The sequence below is a fragment of the Lutra lutra genome, chromosome 6 (genome assembly GCF_902655055.1).
Source record: "Lutra lutra chromosome 6, mLutLut1.2, whole genome shotgun sequence".
NCBI classification, from domain to species: domain Eukaryota; kingdom Metazoa; phylum Chordata; class Mammalia; order Carnivora; family Mustelidae; genus Lutra; species Lutra lutra.
In genome coordinates this window covers 32,459,049-32,471,886 of record NC_062283.1, presented here as the reverse complement: position 1 = coordinate 32,471,886, position 12,838 = coordinate 32,459,049, and the positions used below count along the sequence as shown (strand labels likewise).

Below are 12,838 nucleotides of genomic sequence, written 5' to 3'. Positions count from 1 at the left end.
CTGTAAGAATTGCTTCCTGTTGTTTCTGATTATTGTCTATTGGCTGCAAGCTATCTCCCATTGATGAGTCACCTTTTTCTGTTCACATAAGATGTATATGTTGCTTGAAAGGATGACTTTCTGCTTTCCCCTGCCAAGTATCTTGCCCTGTGACAACTCATGGATCCTTCTTTCCCAGCAGTTGGGATTTTTTTTTTCTTTTTTAATCCTATAACCACTTTCTATCTTTCTTGGCCACTTTCTATCTCAATCAAGCTGTATTTCATAAAGCTTTTGGCCAATAATCCCCTATTTTTTGTCCATTGTCAGTCTGTCTCCATCATTTCTTCTTGGTAAAAACAATTTCCTATCCATGTTGCTGCCAAATGATCTAACTTCCTATGTCATGTTTTCTAACCTACGGGTCACTCCCTGTCTGTCCTTTCCTGTCTTCCTTGGCCATGGCATCCATCTTGGTGACTGTGACAGTTTGTACTGAAAGGGAGTTATTTATGTATTGGCTTTAGTTTTTCATGCTGTCTTGTAACAATTTCCTTTGCTAATAAGCCACTTCCTGTGTGTCTCATCCAAATAATAAAGTTTCCACTGTGGGCCTAGATATTTATCATGGCTACTTCCTGTGTGTACTAGCCTTGATGTCTGTGTTTTCTGGAAGAATTACCTTTCCAGGAGTCACTTTTTGTCTGTTTTGTGAACAACTTCTTTCTCTTGGTCATGGTAGCCATGTTGTTGTTGAAGGTCCACTTCCTGGATCTTCTTTTCTTGGCTGCTTCCTGTCTGTCCAACCACTTCCTGTTTGTCCAGTTCATTTTCTAGCCATCTTGGCCATCTTTAATTTTTCTTGGCCCTGGCATCATTCTTGCTTCCAAGTTTTTGTCCCTTTGAAATGTCTCCCTTAATTGTTTCCCATGTCTTCAACCACTCCCTCTCAGCTGGGAAATTTCCTGTCTATTCTACTCATCTTTTGCTTGCCTTGCAATTAGAGCTGCCTCCTCTACCCTGCTGCCTTGTCCCACACTTTCCTTCTCTAATACTGCCACCCTTGACCTTATGCTGCCTTTCCCTTTTGCTGCTTTCTGGGAATTTGGGGTTGATATGGGATATAGGAGAGTTTGAAAATTCATCATTGCTGTTTGGTCAGGATGGAGGTGGAGGGGTGGATTCTGAAGGTCTTTGTTGGGAGAGTTGGGGGAGTGGAGAATGATTTCCATTCTTCCCATCCGTATCTTGGTTCTGGCCTCAGTGTTGGGGGTGGGCATCTGAGAAGCGTGGAAAAGAAGGAACTGGTGGGCTTGGAGAATAAATGAGGGCAGGAGGAAGTATGTAGTGTCCTTGCTGGGAGAGGAACTGGGGGTCTGCTCAGGGGCTTGAGCAATAGCCCAAGAGCTGTATCTTTCTAAAAACCAGTTATGAGGTCTGACTTTGGGGTATCAGTGGGGACTGCCTTCCAATTGTACTTAGAGTATGGGTGTTTAACCTCTGTAGAGTTTTTAACTTGTGAACCCTTTGAAATTCTAAGAAAACTTCTGTGCATAAGGGCATATACTTTCTCTTCCCCAGAAAAGACTTCTTAGATTATGTCAGACTCTCATATGGATCCATGCTCTCCCTCAAACCCCGATAAAAATCAATCTACAATCTTAGAGAGATGCTTATTTGGTAGATTGCAGTAAGGGTGAGGTAGCTGATAGTTTCTTAAAGTTCTAAAGATTCCTGGAGTCAAAGGGAGCTTGGAGAATAGGGTAGGGTCTTCCAGAAGAAGGTTTGGGAAGGTTAAGGATGTGGTTTGGAATTCCAGGAAGTGTGTGAAGATCTTCCTGAAAGAGGTCGTCAGGGAAATGAGGAAGTTTGTTTGCTAAGATGGAGCTGGGAATTGGAGGTGGAGAGCTCTAAGGTCTCCTTGGAAGACCTAGGAGGTCTGTGAAGAGGCAGTCACATAGGGTTGGGGAGGTCTCCAGAGGATCTGAGAGTAAAGGAAGGTGGGAGTTGGGATGGGAACAGTCCTGGTGTCCTGGCTGCTCACAGGCCCCACTGGGGGTTACATGTGTGTCTTCTTCAGGCTGCCCGTGGACCCCGGGGGCTGAAGGGAGAGAAGGGGGAGCCTGCGGTGCTGGAACCTGTAAGTCACTGTTGGTCACTGAGCTGAAGGCAGGGGGAAGAAGAAAAGAAGGTAGGGGTGCTAGCATTGTAGCCTCTGACTTTTGACCTTTGGTTCTACAGGGTATGCTAGTAGAGGGGCCTCCTGGCCCAGAAGGCCCTGCGGTAAGTGTAGCTGTGACCCATTAGCCTCCATTCTTTTCTCAGAGACCCTTCTTACACATTCACCTATGTCTTCCCCACATATGCCCAGGCCTCCTTCTCAGAACTCTGGAGAGTCCTCCCAAAGCTTCCCAGATCCTCAAATCTCTTTTGCAGAGACCACTCCTCAGTCACATACCCCTCTTCTATCTGAATGCCCATACCTGACCCACTCCTTTTTTGTTCCTCAGGGGTTGATTGGTCCCCCTGGCATCCAGGGCAACCCAGGCCCAGTTGGAGACCCTGGTGAGAGGGTAAGGGAGTAGTGCATGCGTGCGTGCATGCATGTGTGTATGTGTGTGCCGAGGACTGCAGAGGAGCCTCTAGTACCCAACAGGGGTGCCAAGCTAAGTAATTCCTCATTAAATGGCTGATTAATGAACAAGGGGTTGGTGTGCTCCCCAACACCCAGAAGAGAGGACAGGCTCTGGTTGGGGAGGGGAGTAATCTGGTATCTCACCCTTATTTTTCTGTATGAGGGTAGGACGGTTCAGGAAAGATATAGGGAAGTTTATATTTATTCTGTAGAGGGTTTCACACTGATGCCAAGACCCTAACATTCCCTAACTGTCCACCTCTCCTCATTTTCTCCCTATTCTAGGGCCCCCCTGGCCGAGCAGGGCTCCCTGGATCGGATGGGGCCCCTGGCCCTCCTGGCACATCTCTCATGCTTCCAGTGAGTTGTCTTCTGGGCTTTAGAATGGGAGGGGCAGGGGAAACTGTTCTGTTATCAAGAACCAGAAGACCAGGAAAGCTAAGGAGGAGTCTTGAAAAACCATTAACACAAAGAGATTGATCTTTGAGGTGGATGGACTAGGGCCTCATTAGAGGACCCAGAACCAAACATGGATTGTCTAGAACTTGGCAGAAAATCCACATTTTGGGGACTCTGGAAACAAAGAGTTTTTCTGAAGGAAGAAGACAGAGAGTGGGGCGGGGGGCAGGGAGACAGAAGTAGAGTTTCTGAAAACCTATACATGATTGTCTGAAAACCTTCCATGGGAGACACTGGAGGAGGGCATGGGGTAGGGGGTGTCTCTGTACCTGGGAAAAGGGGAGAAGTGCTGGATGAAGCCTTTGACTGGGAGGGTTACATGAGTTTCCTGGAAGAGAATATGGACCTTTCTTTCTCTCTACCTCTCAGTTCCGGTTTGGCAGTGGTGGGGGTGACAAGGGCCCTGTGGTGGCAGCCCAGGAGGCTCAGGCCCAGGCAATTCTGCAGCAGGCACGGGTACGTAAGGCTGGAGGGGATGTTGGTGAAGGGATGGGTATGAAGGGCAAGTGGACTTTAGGAGGAGTTGGAAGGGTAGGTTGGAGTAAATGTGGGGCAGGTAAGGTCTGGTTGGTTTGGGGCTGAAAGGGAGGTAGGTTGGGGAGAATACAAGGCAATGGAATGAGAAGTAAAAGTGGAAAGCTGAGGGGTACCTGGGTGGCTCAGTGCGTTAAGCCTCTGCCTTTAAAGTCTCAGGTTATGGTCTCAGGGTTCTGGGATTGAGCCCACATCAGGCTCTCTGCTCAGCAGGGCACCTGATTCCCCCTGCCTCCACCCTCTGCCTGCCTCTCTGCCTACTGGTGATCTCTCTGTCAGATAAATAGTAAAATCTTAAAAAAAAAAAAAAAAAGAGTGGAAAGCTGAATTTGGAGCGTGTGCTGGGGTTGGGAGTTCTCCTGATGCCTCTTCCTCAGATCTGCCGTGTCCCTTGCTCCCCTAGCTGGCGCTCCGGGGACCCCCTGGCCCCATGGGATACACAGGCCGCCCTGGACCCTTGGTGAGTTTGTTTGATATTGGGGTAGAGAGTTCTTTATTTGTGTGTGTGGGTATGGATAATTCTGGAAAGGGACCAAGTTAAAAGTTATTTTGCGGGGCGCCTGGGTGGCTCAGTTGGTGGCTCAGTTTGGCTCAGGTCATGATCCCGGAGTCCTGGGATCGAGTCCCACATCAGGCTCCCAGCTCCTTGGGGAGTCTGCTTCTCCCTCTGACCTTCTCCCCTTTCATGCTCTCTCACTCTCTCTCTCAAATAAATAAATAAAATCTTTAAAAAAAAAGTTATTTTGCTACTTTTGGGGAGTGCTTTGAAGTCATTGTTGGGTGTGTCCTTCAACATAGCCGCTCTCTCTTCTCTGTCCCAGGGACAACCTGGGAGCCCTGGCCTGAAAGGAGAATCAGGAGACCTAGGACCTCAGGTGGCAAGCCCCACCCATCTGATCCCCCATCCAGTGCCTCCCTTTCTGTCTGTGCTCTTTAACCCTGCCCTGACTCTCTCTCACCAGGGCCCCAGAGGACCTCAAGGTCTCACAGGCCCTCCTGGCAAGGCTGGGCGAAGGGTGAGTGGGGGTGTGGTGGGTGTGGGTGGGAGACAGGACTCAGAGTGTAGGGGACTATGCCTCTGTTTGCTCTGACACTTCCTTTGCACCCCAGGGCCGAGCAGGTGCTGATGGAGCCCGAGGGATGCCTGGAGAACCTGGAGTGAAGGTGACAGGCCTGGGTCCCTCTCTGATGCCTGTGACTTCCAGCCCCATCTAAGCTCATTTGTTTTCTGGGGATGACCAAGTTCCCAAAGTTTCCCCATGAAGTGGCACCTCCCCACTCAGGACATAGGAGGGAGGGATGAGGAGGGAAAAGAGCTAGGACCTCACCTGGGCTGCCCCTCTTCCCCTAGGGTGACCGAGGTTTTGATGGACTCCCAGGGCTCCCTGGGGAGAAGGGACACCGGGTGAGTATATTGGGGGTAGTGCATTGTGATGAGGGTGTAGGCCTTCTGTGGAGGGGTGGGAGGGGTAGGGAGCGCAAGGCAAGGGAAGGAGGCTGAGGGTCCCAGCAGGAGCTCAATGGATGAAATTGGTTGGTTAATTGAAGAGGGTCAGTGTCTGTGCTGGGGGCTCTGAGGCCCCTCTTACCTGGTCCCCATTTTCCAGGGTGATACTGGTGCCCAGGGCCTTCCTGGACCCCCTGGTGAGGATGGAGAGCGGGTAAGTATTGTGGCCAGGGCAGGGGGTCAGTATGGGAGAGGTGTGGAGGGTGAGGCTGTTTCATCATGTCCTCCTCCTCCAGGGAGATGATGGGGAGATTGGGCCTCGGGGACTGCCTGGAGAGTCGGTGAGTGACTAGGGGGCCAGTGGTGGAGCTCTGGGGATGCCAGGGGAGGGATATGGATACAAAAGGCACACATTATTTCTTGCCCATGCATGTCATTTCTTCCCCTCACCTGATTGCAGGGACCTCGAGGTCTCCTTGGCCCTAAAGGCCCACCTGGTATTCCTGGGCCCCCGGTATGTGACTGTCCTTGACTTCTGACCCTGACGTCACCCCCTGACCCTTCCAACTCTCCACCCTTCCTAGCTGCCTCTCTCCCCCCACCTCTGGTTCCCCCTCCCTGGCCCCACCTCGCTCTGCTCCAGCCTTTAATCCCAGGTGCCCTTGCAGGGTCCTGTGGTACAGTCCACCAAAGGCTCTGAGCATAGCTTAAAAAAAAAAATCTTCAAGAAAAACAAAACAAAAACCCTCAAACCCACAGACCCATAGACCCACGCCCTGTGGATCTGGGCCGGCTATTTGCTTAGGTTTGGGATGGATTGGAGGTCTGACCAACATGAGGCTGCCCCGTCCCACCCTCTGGAATGGCCGGGCCTCCCAGAAACCACAGGTCCTTCCAAGGCCCAGGCCCCGCCTTCCAGCCTGCTCAAGCCCCTCTCATGTTTCAGGGAGTCCGAGGCATGGATGGTCCCCATGGTCCCAAAGGGAGCTTGGTGAGTAATGGGCATGGAGAACCTTAGCCAAGGTCCCGTTTCCTTGGTGACCATTTTGACGCCCTGCCTGCTTCTGGTTCTTGTGCTCTGCTGTCCCAGCTAGGACTCAGCTCTCCGCCCTCAGTTTGTCCCGTCAGCATCTTCTTTTGACCTCTGCCTGGTTGCTTGTTTCTAGGGACCCCAGGGAGAGCCAGGACCTCCTGGACAACAGGGCACTCCTGGAACCCAGGTGAGTTGTCCTATCCAGCCCCACCCCATCTTTAACAAGGGCTTCCTGGGCTTCCACAGAGGGTCAGACCCTGGATGGAAATTAAGGGTCTCAAACTCCAGTGCCCATACTCCGAATGGGGATGCTGGCTACAGGAGAGAGCAGCCCACCCCTGTGGGGCCCTGTGACTTCTCTCTCTCTCTCTCTGCGTAGGGTCTCCCCGGGCCCCAGGGTGCCGTTGGGCCTCATGGAGAGAAGGTAAGTGACTAAGTGATTGGGTGACAGGGGATGGGCTGGAGAGGTTGGTTGTAGGGAGAGCCTTCACTGTGTGGCTAGGACTTCAGCCACCATCTGATCTGATCCCTCTCGTGACCCTCTACCTCCTCCTCCTCCTGCAGGGTCCTCGAGGAAAACCAGGGCTTCCTGGCATGCCTGGCTCCGACGGGCCTCCGGTGAGTGGGTCCGCACCTCTTAATCCAAATTCCACTTGACCCTCCATCCCAGTGAATGACCTCCAAGTGCATTTGGTAACTATCCACACGGTGTGTCCCTCACACTGGGAGGTCACTGGTGGTGCCTGCCCGTGGTCAGTTGGCTTCATTAGGGTCACAAGGGGAAGTGGGGTTAAAGAGGGGAAGGGAGGGGTGCAGGGAAGGTGATAGTGGCCAGTGGTCACATTCTCCTTCCCCCTACCCCCAGGGTCACCCTGGAAAGGAAGGTCCTCCTGGAACCAAAGGAAACCAGGTGAGATCTTCCATACCTGCTTTCACCCAGAGGGAGTTTCCACCCAGGCTCTGGGGCCCCAAAGTCCTTGGGTTTTCCCTGTCTTACCATTCATGTGGCTCTGAAATATTCTCGGCCCCATGTCCTGTATCCCTATCCAGACTCCATTGTTGTCTGTACTGTTTCTTCCATGCCCTGAGCCTCCACAGTCACACATCAAAACCCCTTTTTAGATACCTTTCTTTCTTCTTCCAGGGCCCATCTGGACCTCAGGGTCCCCTAGGATACCCAGGACCTCGAGGTGTCAAGGTAATGGACAGCTAGGGTGGGAGATAAAGGACTGTGGTCAGGGGAGCCAGCTGGGGTCTCAGGAACTCGATCCTTCCACTCCAACCTCCTGCCCTGATCTGTCTCTGTCTGCCTTCTAATTCCAGGGTGTGGATGGAATTCGTGGTCTGAAGGGTCATAAGGGTGAAAAGGTGAGAGAGGCGCCCCCAGCCTCCCGGCACCTCCACCCTGTCCCGCACCACCCCTTCTGCCCAGCAATTGCCCTACTTCCTTCCCTCCAGCCTGCGCTGTGCTGCTCTCCAGCTCCAAAATCCACCCTTCTGCCATGTTTTCTGAAATGCTCCATTTGACCTCCTGACCCCCTATCATCTCTGGTGACCTCTCACCCCCATCTTTCTCAGGGCGAGGACGGTTTTCCCGGGTTCAAAGGGGACATGGGCGTGAAAGGTGACAGGGTGAGTAGAAACCCACACATTGGCCCCCCCAACCCGAAGTCCTGATGTTCCTTCATGTTGGAGCCCCCAATCACCAGCCTGTTTCCTGAAACCCCAGACTCCCCAACTCCAGTGCTCTTCTCCCTTGGAGCCCGAACCTGGCAGGATGGCAACCTGCACAGTCTGCATCCCACCAGCCTGATAGTCGCAGTGTTCTCCCTGTCCCTGTGGGGCTCCCTGTCCTCCAGTAGTTTCTGGGACCCTACTCAGCCTCACCGGGGCCCACCTCTCCTTTTAAAGGGGCCCAGCCCACACCACCAGTCCCTGACACTCACCTCTTCCACTGTCTTACCCAGGGAGAGGTTGGAGTTCCTGGTTCTAGGGGAGAAGATGGTCCCGAGGGGCCGAAGGGACGCACTGGACCCACTGGAGACCCTGGCCCCCCCGGGCTCATGGGTGAAAAGGTGACAGGAGACGTGGAGGGGATGAGGGCCTGAACACTGGGATCAGGATGGGCTTGGGGGTGCCCAGAGCTGGAGTCAATGAGTCATTTGAAGACCACGATACATTAATTATGCTCCTCTCTGTAGAAGGCACCCCCTGGTCACTGACAGTTGGGGGTGAGGTGGGGATACATAAGAAGTCAAGGAAAAGTCCCTGTTGGGAGAATTTACGTGGCATAGAGGTAGGGACAAGGGATGAGGCTGGCATAAGGAATGTAGGTACAAGGCAGAAGGAAAATGTGTCCAGACTTAGAGCAGCGGGAATTACAAGAAGGGAGAGTCAAACACTCAGAAGAGGTGACATACAGAGCTAATCTCCATGCCCTCACCGAGGGCCAGCCCTGCGCCTGCTTGTCCTAACCCCCGGGCTGCAGAGAAAGTTCATTGCAACAAGTAAAGATGCTTGTTCGTACCACAGCCGGTCATGGGCATGGCCTGCATTTGAGCCTAGGCAGGCCTGCCAGCTCCTAACCTCTGCTTCACCGCTGGCTGAGCATGGTGGGCCCTGAAGCACCAGGAGGAAGGGGGTGCATGTCAGCAGGGTTTGGGGTGGTGCAGACACGGGTCGGGGGGCAGAGGCCATCCTGAGTGTGGTGTGTGAACCTGCAAGGGGACTGGTCTCAGTGGTGCAGGGAGTGTGTGCTGGGGAAGGAGAGCTGAGGTTAGGGAGTGGGCAGGGGTAGATCATGGAACTCCATGGAGCCGTGGGTTTAAAGGCACAGAGGAGGCAGGATCCCAGTCCCAGAGCTGGGGAAAATCCACTCTCAGGAAGGATGGAGGACAAAAGCCAGGCAGCCTGTGGAACAGGAGAGGAGGGGCTGGGGCCTGGAGGTTTGCTGGGGAGGCTCGCTGGGTGGGGGCTGGCTCCTGTCTCTGGGGCTTGGGGTCTCCAGGAATGGTGTGGTGTCTGATTCCTTCCTAACTGCTCCCTGTCTCTCCACAGGGCAAGCTGGGTGTTCCTGGTCTGCCTGGCTATCCTGGACGCCAGGGTCCCAAGGTGATACTATGCCCCATTTGTGCCCCTTCTCTTCTTCCCTTCTCTGACCCCTGATTCTAGGAAGCATAGAATGACAGTGGTGGGGGACCCTAGAGTGAACTTAGCTCAACCCCATTCTACAGATGAGGAAACAGAGGGCCAGGCAGCCGCGGGGGGTGTGGGTGGTGTGTCCAAGGCCACCTAGTTCTTGGAAGAGCCCAGGCCTCCCACCCTGCTGCCTCCATCACCTCTCCTGACCCCCACTGGCTCTTCTAGGGCCTCTGTTTTCATGACGTCTCAATTTTCTCCTTCTCCATCCTCACCAGGGGTCCCTGGGATTTCCTGGTTTTCCTGGTGCCAGTGGAGAGAAGGGAGCCCGGGTAAGCTGGGGGAATGGAAGGGGTGCAGAGGGCAGGGCTGACCTATGGGTGGGATCATGCCTCTGGTGATGTGTTCTTTCTGCTTCCTTCTCACCAGGGCCTGTTGGGGAAGTCAGGGCCTCGGGGAGAGCGGGGCCCCACGGTGAGTGTGGGGGGCAGACATGTGGCTCAAGATCCCAAGAGGTGCATTTGGGTTTTTCTGACAGCTCCCCTCCCTGCTCTCTAGGGTCCACGGGGTCAGCGGGGACCCCGAGGTGCCACGGGGAAGTCTGGCGCTAAGGTTAGTGGTCTTGGCAGGACTCCATCCACCATCTGCTCCTTAGCCTGGCTCCCAGTTGACTCCTCTGACCTCCAGCAGAGCTAGAAGGCAGTGCCTCTTCCCCTCTGACTCTCTTCCCCCCTACAGGGAACATCAGGTGGTGATGGCCCTCATGGCCCCCCCGGAGAAAGGGTGAGTATGGCTTGAGTCTCTTGTTCTCCAGTGCTCCCTAGGGAGCCTGAGTGGAACCCTCGCCCTCTCTCCCTGGGTAGGGGTCCGGGGAATATGCACCCCCTGCCCATTCTCCTCATTCAACCTGGCTCTGTCTTTAGGGTCTCCCTGGACCTCAAGGCCCCAGTGGATTTCCTGGTCCCAAAGGACCTCCGGTAAGTTGACCTCTGACCCACTTGGGTTCTGTGAATTCTTCTCCATCCTCCTTCCCAGCCCAGCGTTCACCTGATGCCTGAACCCTTTCTAGGGTCCCCCTGGGAAGGATGGGCTGCCGGGACACCCAGGCCAGAGAGGGGAAGTGGTAAGTAATGCCCCTGGCTCCCCCAGACCTTCCAGGACTATCTGGTAGGTCCACCATGGAGATTCTTCTGGCAAAGGGATTGTCCTGGTGCTGCTCAGACCCATGGCCAAGGACTCCGTGGTGACTCTGCTCTTCCTCCAGGAACCTGGGGTCTGTCCCACAGTGTTTGTGCTTGACATGCCTTGACTGGTCTCTCCTCTTCCTCTCTCAGGGTTTCCAAGGGAAGACTGGCCCCCCTGGCCCTCCAGGGGTGGTGGGACCTCAGGTATGGCTGCCCCCTTGAGGAGAGTGGATCCCAGACCCTGAAGTTAGTTTGTCTGATCCTCTTCTCCCTTTTCCCGATCACATGCCCCAGCCCCTTTGGAGCAGGATCCCACCTGGGCCAGTTCTCATCTCGTGTCCCAAAGGGGCAGCTCCCCAGTGGGGACGCGGGGTGGTGCAGTTACCCCAGACTGGGGAACTACACTCCAGCACAGTGGCCTAAGAGAGCCCCAGGAATTCCCCACTAGCTTTGGGGTGGGGATAAAGGGCATCCAGAGGGGTCATTTTAGGATGGCAGGGTGGCCTCTTTGGGTGGGGAGCGGGGCAGAGGGTCAGCTTGAAGTCTTTCTGTCTCTTTCTCAGGGAGCAGCAGGAGAAACTGGGCCCATGGGGGAGAGGGGTCACCCGGGCCCCCCAGGCCCCCCGGGAGAGCAGGGACTGACTGGAACAGCTGGAAAAGAAGGAACAAAGGTCAGTAAGGGGTCGGGCAGAGGGGAACTTGGGAGACCAGGGTTGGGGTGCTAAAGGGAACAGATAGTTGGGGATTTGAGAAAAGCCAGAGATCTCTCTGTCCAATCCGGGAGCATGGCTGTGGCTCATGGCCTTTCATTTCATCTTAGGGTGACCCTGGTCCCCCAGGGGCTCCAGGGAAGGATGGACCTGCTGGTCTGAGGGGCTTCCCAGGAGAGAGAGGCCTCCCCGGCACTGCTGTGAGTGAGAGCTCAGTCCCCCAACAAGTCACCTGGCATCCTGGAGTCGCTCAGTGTCATCCCCACACCCATTTCTCCAAGTCTGCCTCCCCTCCCCTCATCCTTCCCTGCCTTCCGGACTCACATCTGTGACTCCCCATCTCTGGTTCACAGGGTGGATCTGGCTTGAAGGGAAATGAAGGTCCGGCGGGTCCCCCTGGCCCTGCAGTGAGTCTGGGGGACCTGAGGGGTGGGAAGGAGGAGCCAGGAAAGAGTGGGTAAGGAGGGATGAAGAGGGGCATCCGGATCTAGGCAGGGCTGTGGGACTGGGCAGAGGGAGTCTAGGATCCGCCGTTGTGTATTCAATTTGGGGCTATTCTCCTGGGAACCATGTTCAGGGCTTCTCTGGTGTGGGTGGGCTGTGGGGGTCTGACTCCATTTCCTGTCTCAGGGCTCCCCTGGGGAGCGAGGTGCAGCAGGATCGGGGGGACCCATTGGCCCCCCAGGGCGCCCAGGCCCACAGGGTCCCCCTGGAGCTGCAGGAGAGAAAGGTGTCCCGGTGAGTGTGGGGTCCCTGGGGAGAGACACTGGGGAGGGGTCTTCGAGTTGTGAGCTGCTGGGCTACAGAGAGTTCCTTGTGAGGGTGTTGGAGGGGGAGGGTCGTCTCCGGCTCAAGACTCCTTTCTTCTTTTCTTCCAGGGTGAGAAGGGCCCCATTGGTCCAACTGGTCGAGACGGGGTGCAGGGTCCTGTGGGGCTTCCTGGTCCTGCTGGACCCCCCGGTGTGGCAGGAGAGGATGGAGACAAGGTGTGGGAACCTACAGACCCTGGGCCCAATCTTTCCAGATAAGATTGCTGATCTGCGCATGCCTCCCATCCCCATCCCTGTCTTACCCTCCTTGCCCCACATGGGTCTTTTCTCTAATATCTCATCTGCCTTGTCCCCATAGGGTGAGGTGGGAGACCCCGGACAGAAGGGCACTAAAGGGAACAAGGGTGAACATGTAAGTGACTGTGACTTTTGACTTCTGATCTCTGGCCTTTAGCCTTGTTTCCACCTGGTCTCTCCCTGTCTTGGTGTCTCTGACTCTCCTTTTCCCCCCAGGGCCCTCCTGGACCCCCTGGACCCCTTGGTCCTGTGGGGCAGCCTGGAGCCTCGGTGAGTGACTGATGCCCCGTCTGCTCCCCTCCCTGCCCTGCCAGGGGCGCTGACAACTTCTAGTCTGCCCTCAGTTCCCCTTCACACTTGGAGTTGAGCGTGGGAGTGAGGGCTCTGGACCTGGTGCCCAGCTTGGTGTGGAGTTTGTGAATAGAGAACTCCTGACCCATGACCATCTCTGTGTCCTTGCCCCTGCCCTCCCTCCACCTCAGGGAGCAGATGGGGAGCCCGGAGCTCGGGGACCCCAGGGACACTTTGGAGCCAAAGGTGATGAAGGAACGAGAGGATTCAATGGGCCCCCAGGACCCATTGGCCTACAGGTGAGTTGGGGGGAGTAGAGGCAGGGGCTGAGAGGTGGGGTCAGGATGGGTCTGCTGACCAG

At 55.1% G+C, this 12,838-nt stretch overlaps 1 protein-coding gene across 8 annotated transcripts in view; it reads left to right on the top strand.

Annotated features, from left to right (window-relative positions):
* The window catches only part of COL11A2 (collagen type XI alpha 2 chain), a 30,471-nt gene that overhangs the window by 9,366 nt on the left and 8,267 nt on the right, over nucleotides 1-12,838 (top strand). For all 8 annotated transcript variants that reach the window (XM_047732892.1, XM_047732893.1, XM_047732900.1 and 5 more), the window contains 38 exons: nucleotides 2,060-2,119; nucleotides 2,221-2,262; nucleotides 2,490-2,552; nucleotides 2,900-2,974; nucleotides 3,443-3,529; nucleotides 4,011-4,067; nucleotides 4,429-4,482; nucleotides 4,570-4,623; nucleotides 4,718-4,771; nucleotides 4,959-5,012; nucleotides 5,215-5,268; nucleotides 5,351-5,395; nucleotides 5,515-5,568; nucleotides 6,001-6,045; nucleotides 6,221-6,274; nucleotides 6,467-6,511; nucleotides 6,652-6,705; nucleotides 6,953-6,997; nucleotides 7,232-7,285; nucleotides 7,411-7,455; nucleotides 7,666-7,719; nucleotides 8,055-8,162; nucleotides 9,145-9,198; nucleotides 9,504-9,557; nucleotides 9,655-9,699; nucleotides 9,784-9,837; nucleotides 9,964-10,008; nucleotides 10,149-10,202; nucleotides 10,295-10,348; nucleotides 10,560-10,613; nucleotides 10,973-11,080; nucleotides 11,230-11,319; nucleotides 11,473-11,526; nucleotides 11,750-11,857; nucleotides 11,998-12,105; nucleotides 12,248-12,301; nucleotides 12,403-12,456; nucleotides 12,669-12,776. In XM_047732892.1, coding sequence (XP_047588848.1) covers nucleotides 2,060-2,119; nucleotides 2,221-2,262; nucleotides 2,490-2,552; nucleotides 2,900-2,974; nucleotides 3,443-3,529; nucleotides 4,011-4,067; nucleotides 4,429-4,482; nucleotides 4,570-4,623; nucleotides 4,718-4,771; nucleotides 4,959-5,012; nucleotides 5,215-5,268; nucleotides 5,351-5,395; nucleotides 5,515-5,568; nucleotides 6,001-6,045; nucleotides 6,221-6,274; nucleotides 6,467-6,511; nucleotides 6,652-6,705; nucleotides 6,953-6,997; nucleotides 7,232-7,285; nucleotides 7,411-7,455; nucleotides 7,666-7,719; nucleotides 8,055-8,162; nucleotides 9,145-9,198; nucleotides 9,504-9,557; nucleotides 9,655-9,699; nucleotides 9,784-9,837; nucleotides 9,964-10,008; nucleotides 10,149-10,202; nucleotides 10,295-10,348; nucleotides 10,560-10,613; nucleotides 10,973-11,080; nucleotides 11,230-11,319; nucleotides 11,473-11,526; nucleotides 11,750-11,857; nucleotides 11,998-12,105; nucleotides 12,248-12,301; nucleotides 12,403-12,456; nucleotides 12,669-12,776 — 2,355 coding nt within the window. The remainder of the gene's footprint in view (nucleotides 1-2,059; nucleotides 2,120-2,220; nucleotides 2,263-2,489; nucleotides 2,553-2,899; nucleotides 2,975-3,442; nucleotides 3,530-4,010; nucleotides 4,068-4,428; nucleotides 4,483-4,569; nucleotides 4,624-4,717; nucleotides 4,772-4,958; nucleotides 5,013-5,214; nucleotides 5,269-5,350; nucleotides 5,396-5,514; nucleotides 5,569-6,000; nucleotides 6,046-6,220; nucleotides 6,275-6,466; nucleotides 6,512-6,651; nucleotides 6,706-6,952; nucleotides 6,998-7,231; nucleotides 7,286-7,410; nucleotides 7,456-7,665; nucleotides 7,720-8,054; nucleotides 8,163-9,144; nucleotides 9,199-9,503; nucleotides 9,558-9,654; nucleotides 9,700-9,783; nucleotides 9,838-9,963; nucleotides 10,009-10,148; nucleotides 10,203-10,294; nucleotides 10,349-10,559; nucleotides 10,614-10,972; nucleotides 11,081-11,229; nucleotides 11,320-11,472; nucleotides 11,527-11,749; nucleotides 11,858-11,997; nucleotides 12,106-12,247; nucleotides 12,302-12,402; nucleotides 12,457-12,668; nucleotides 12,777-12,838) is intronic.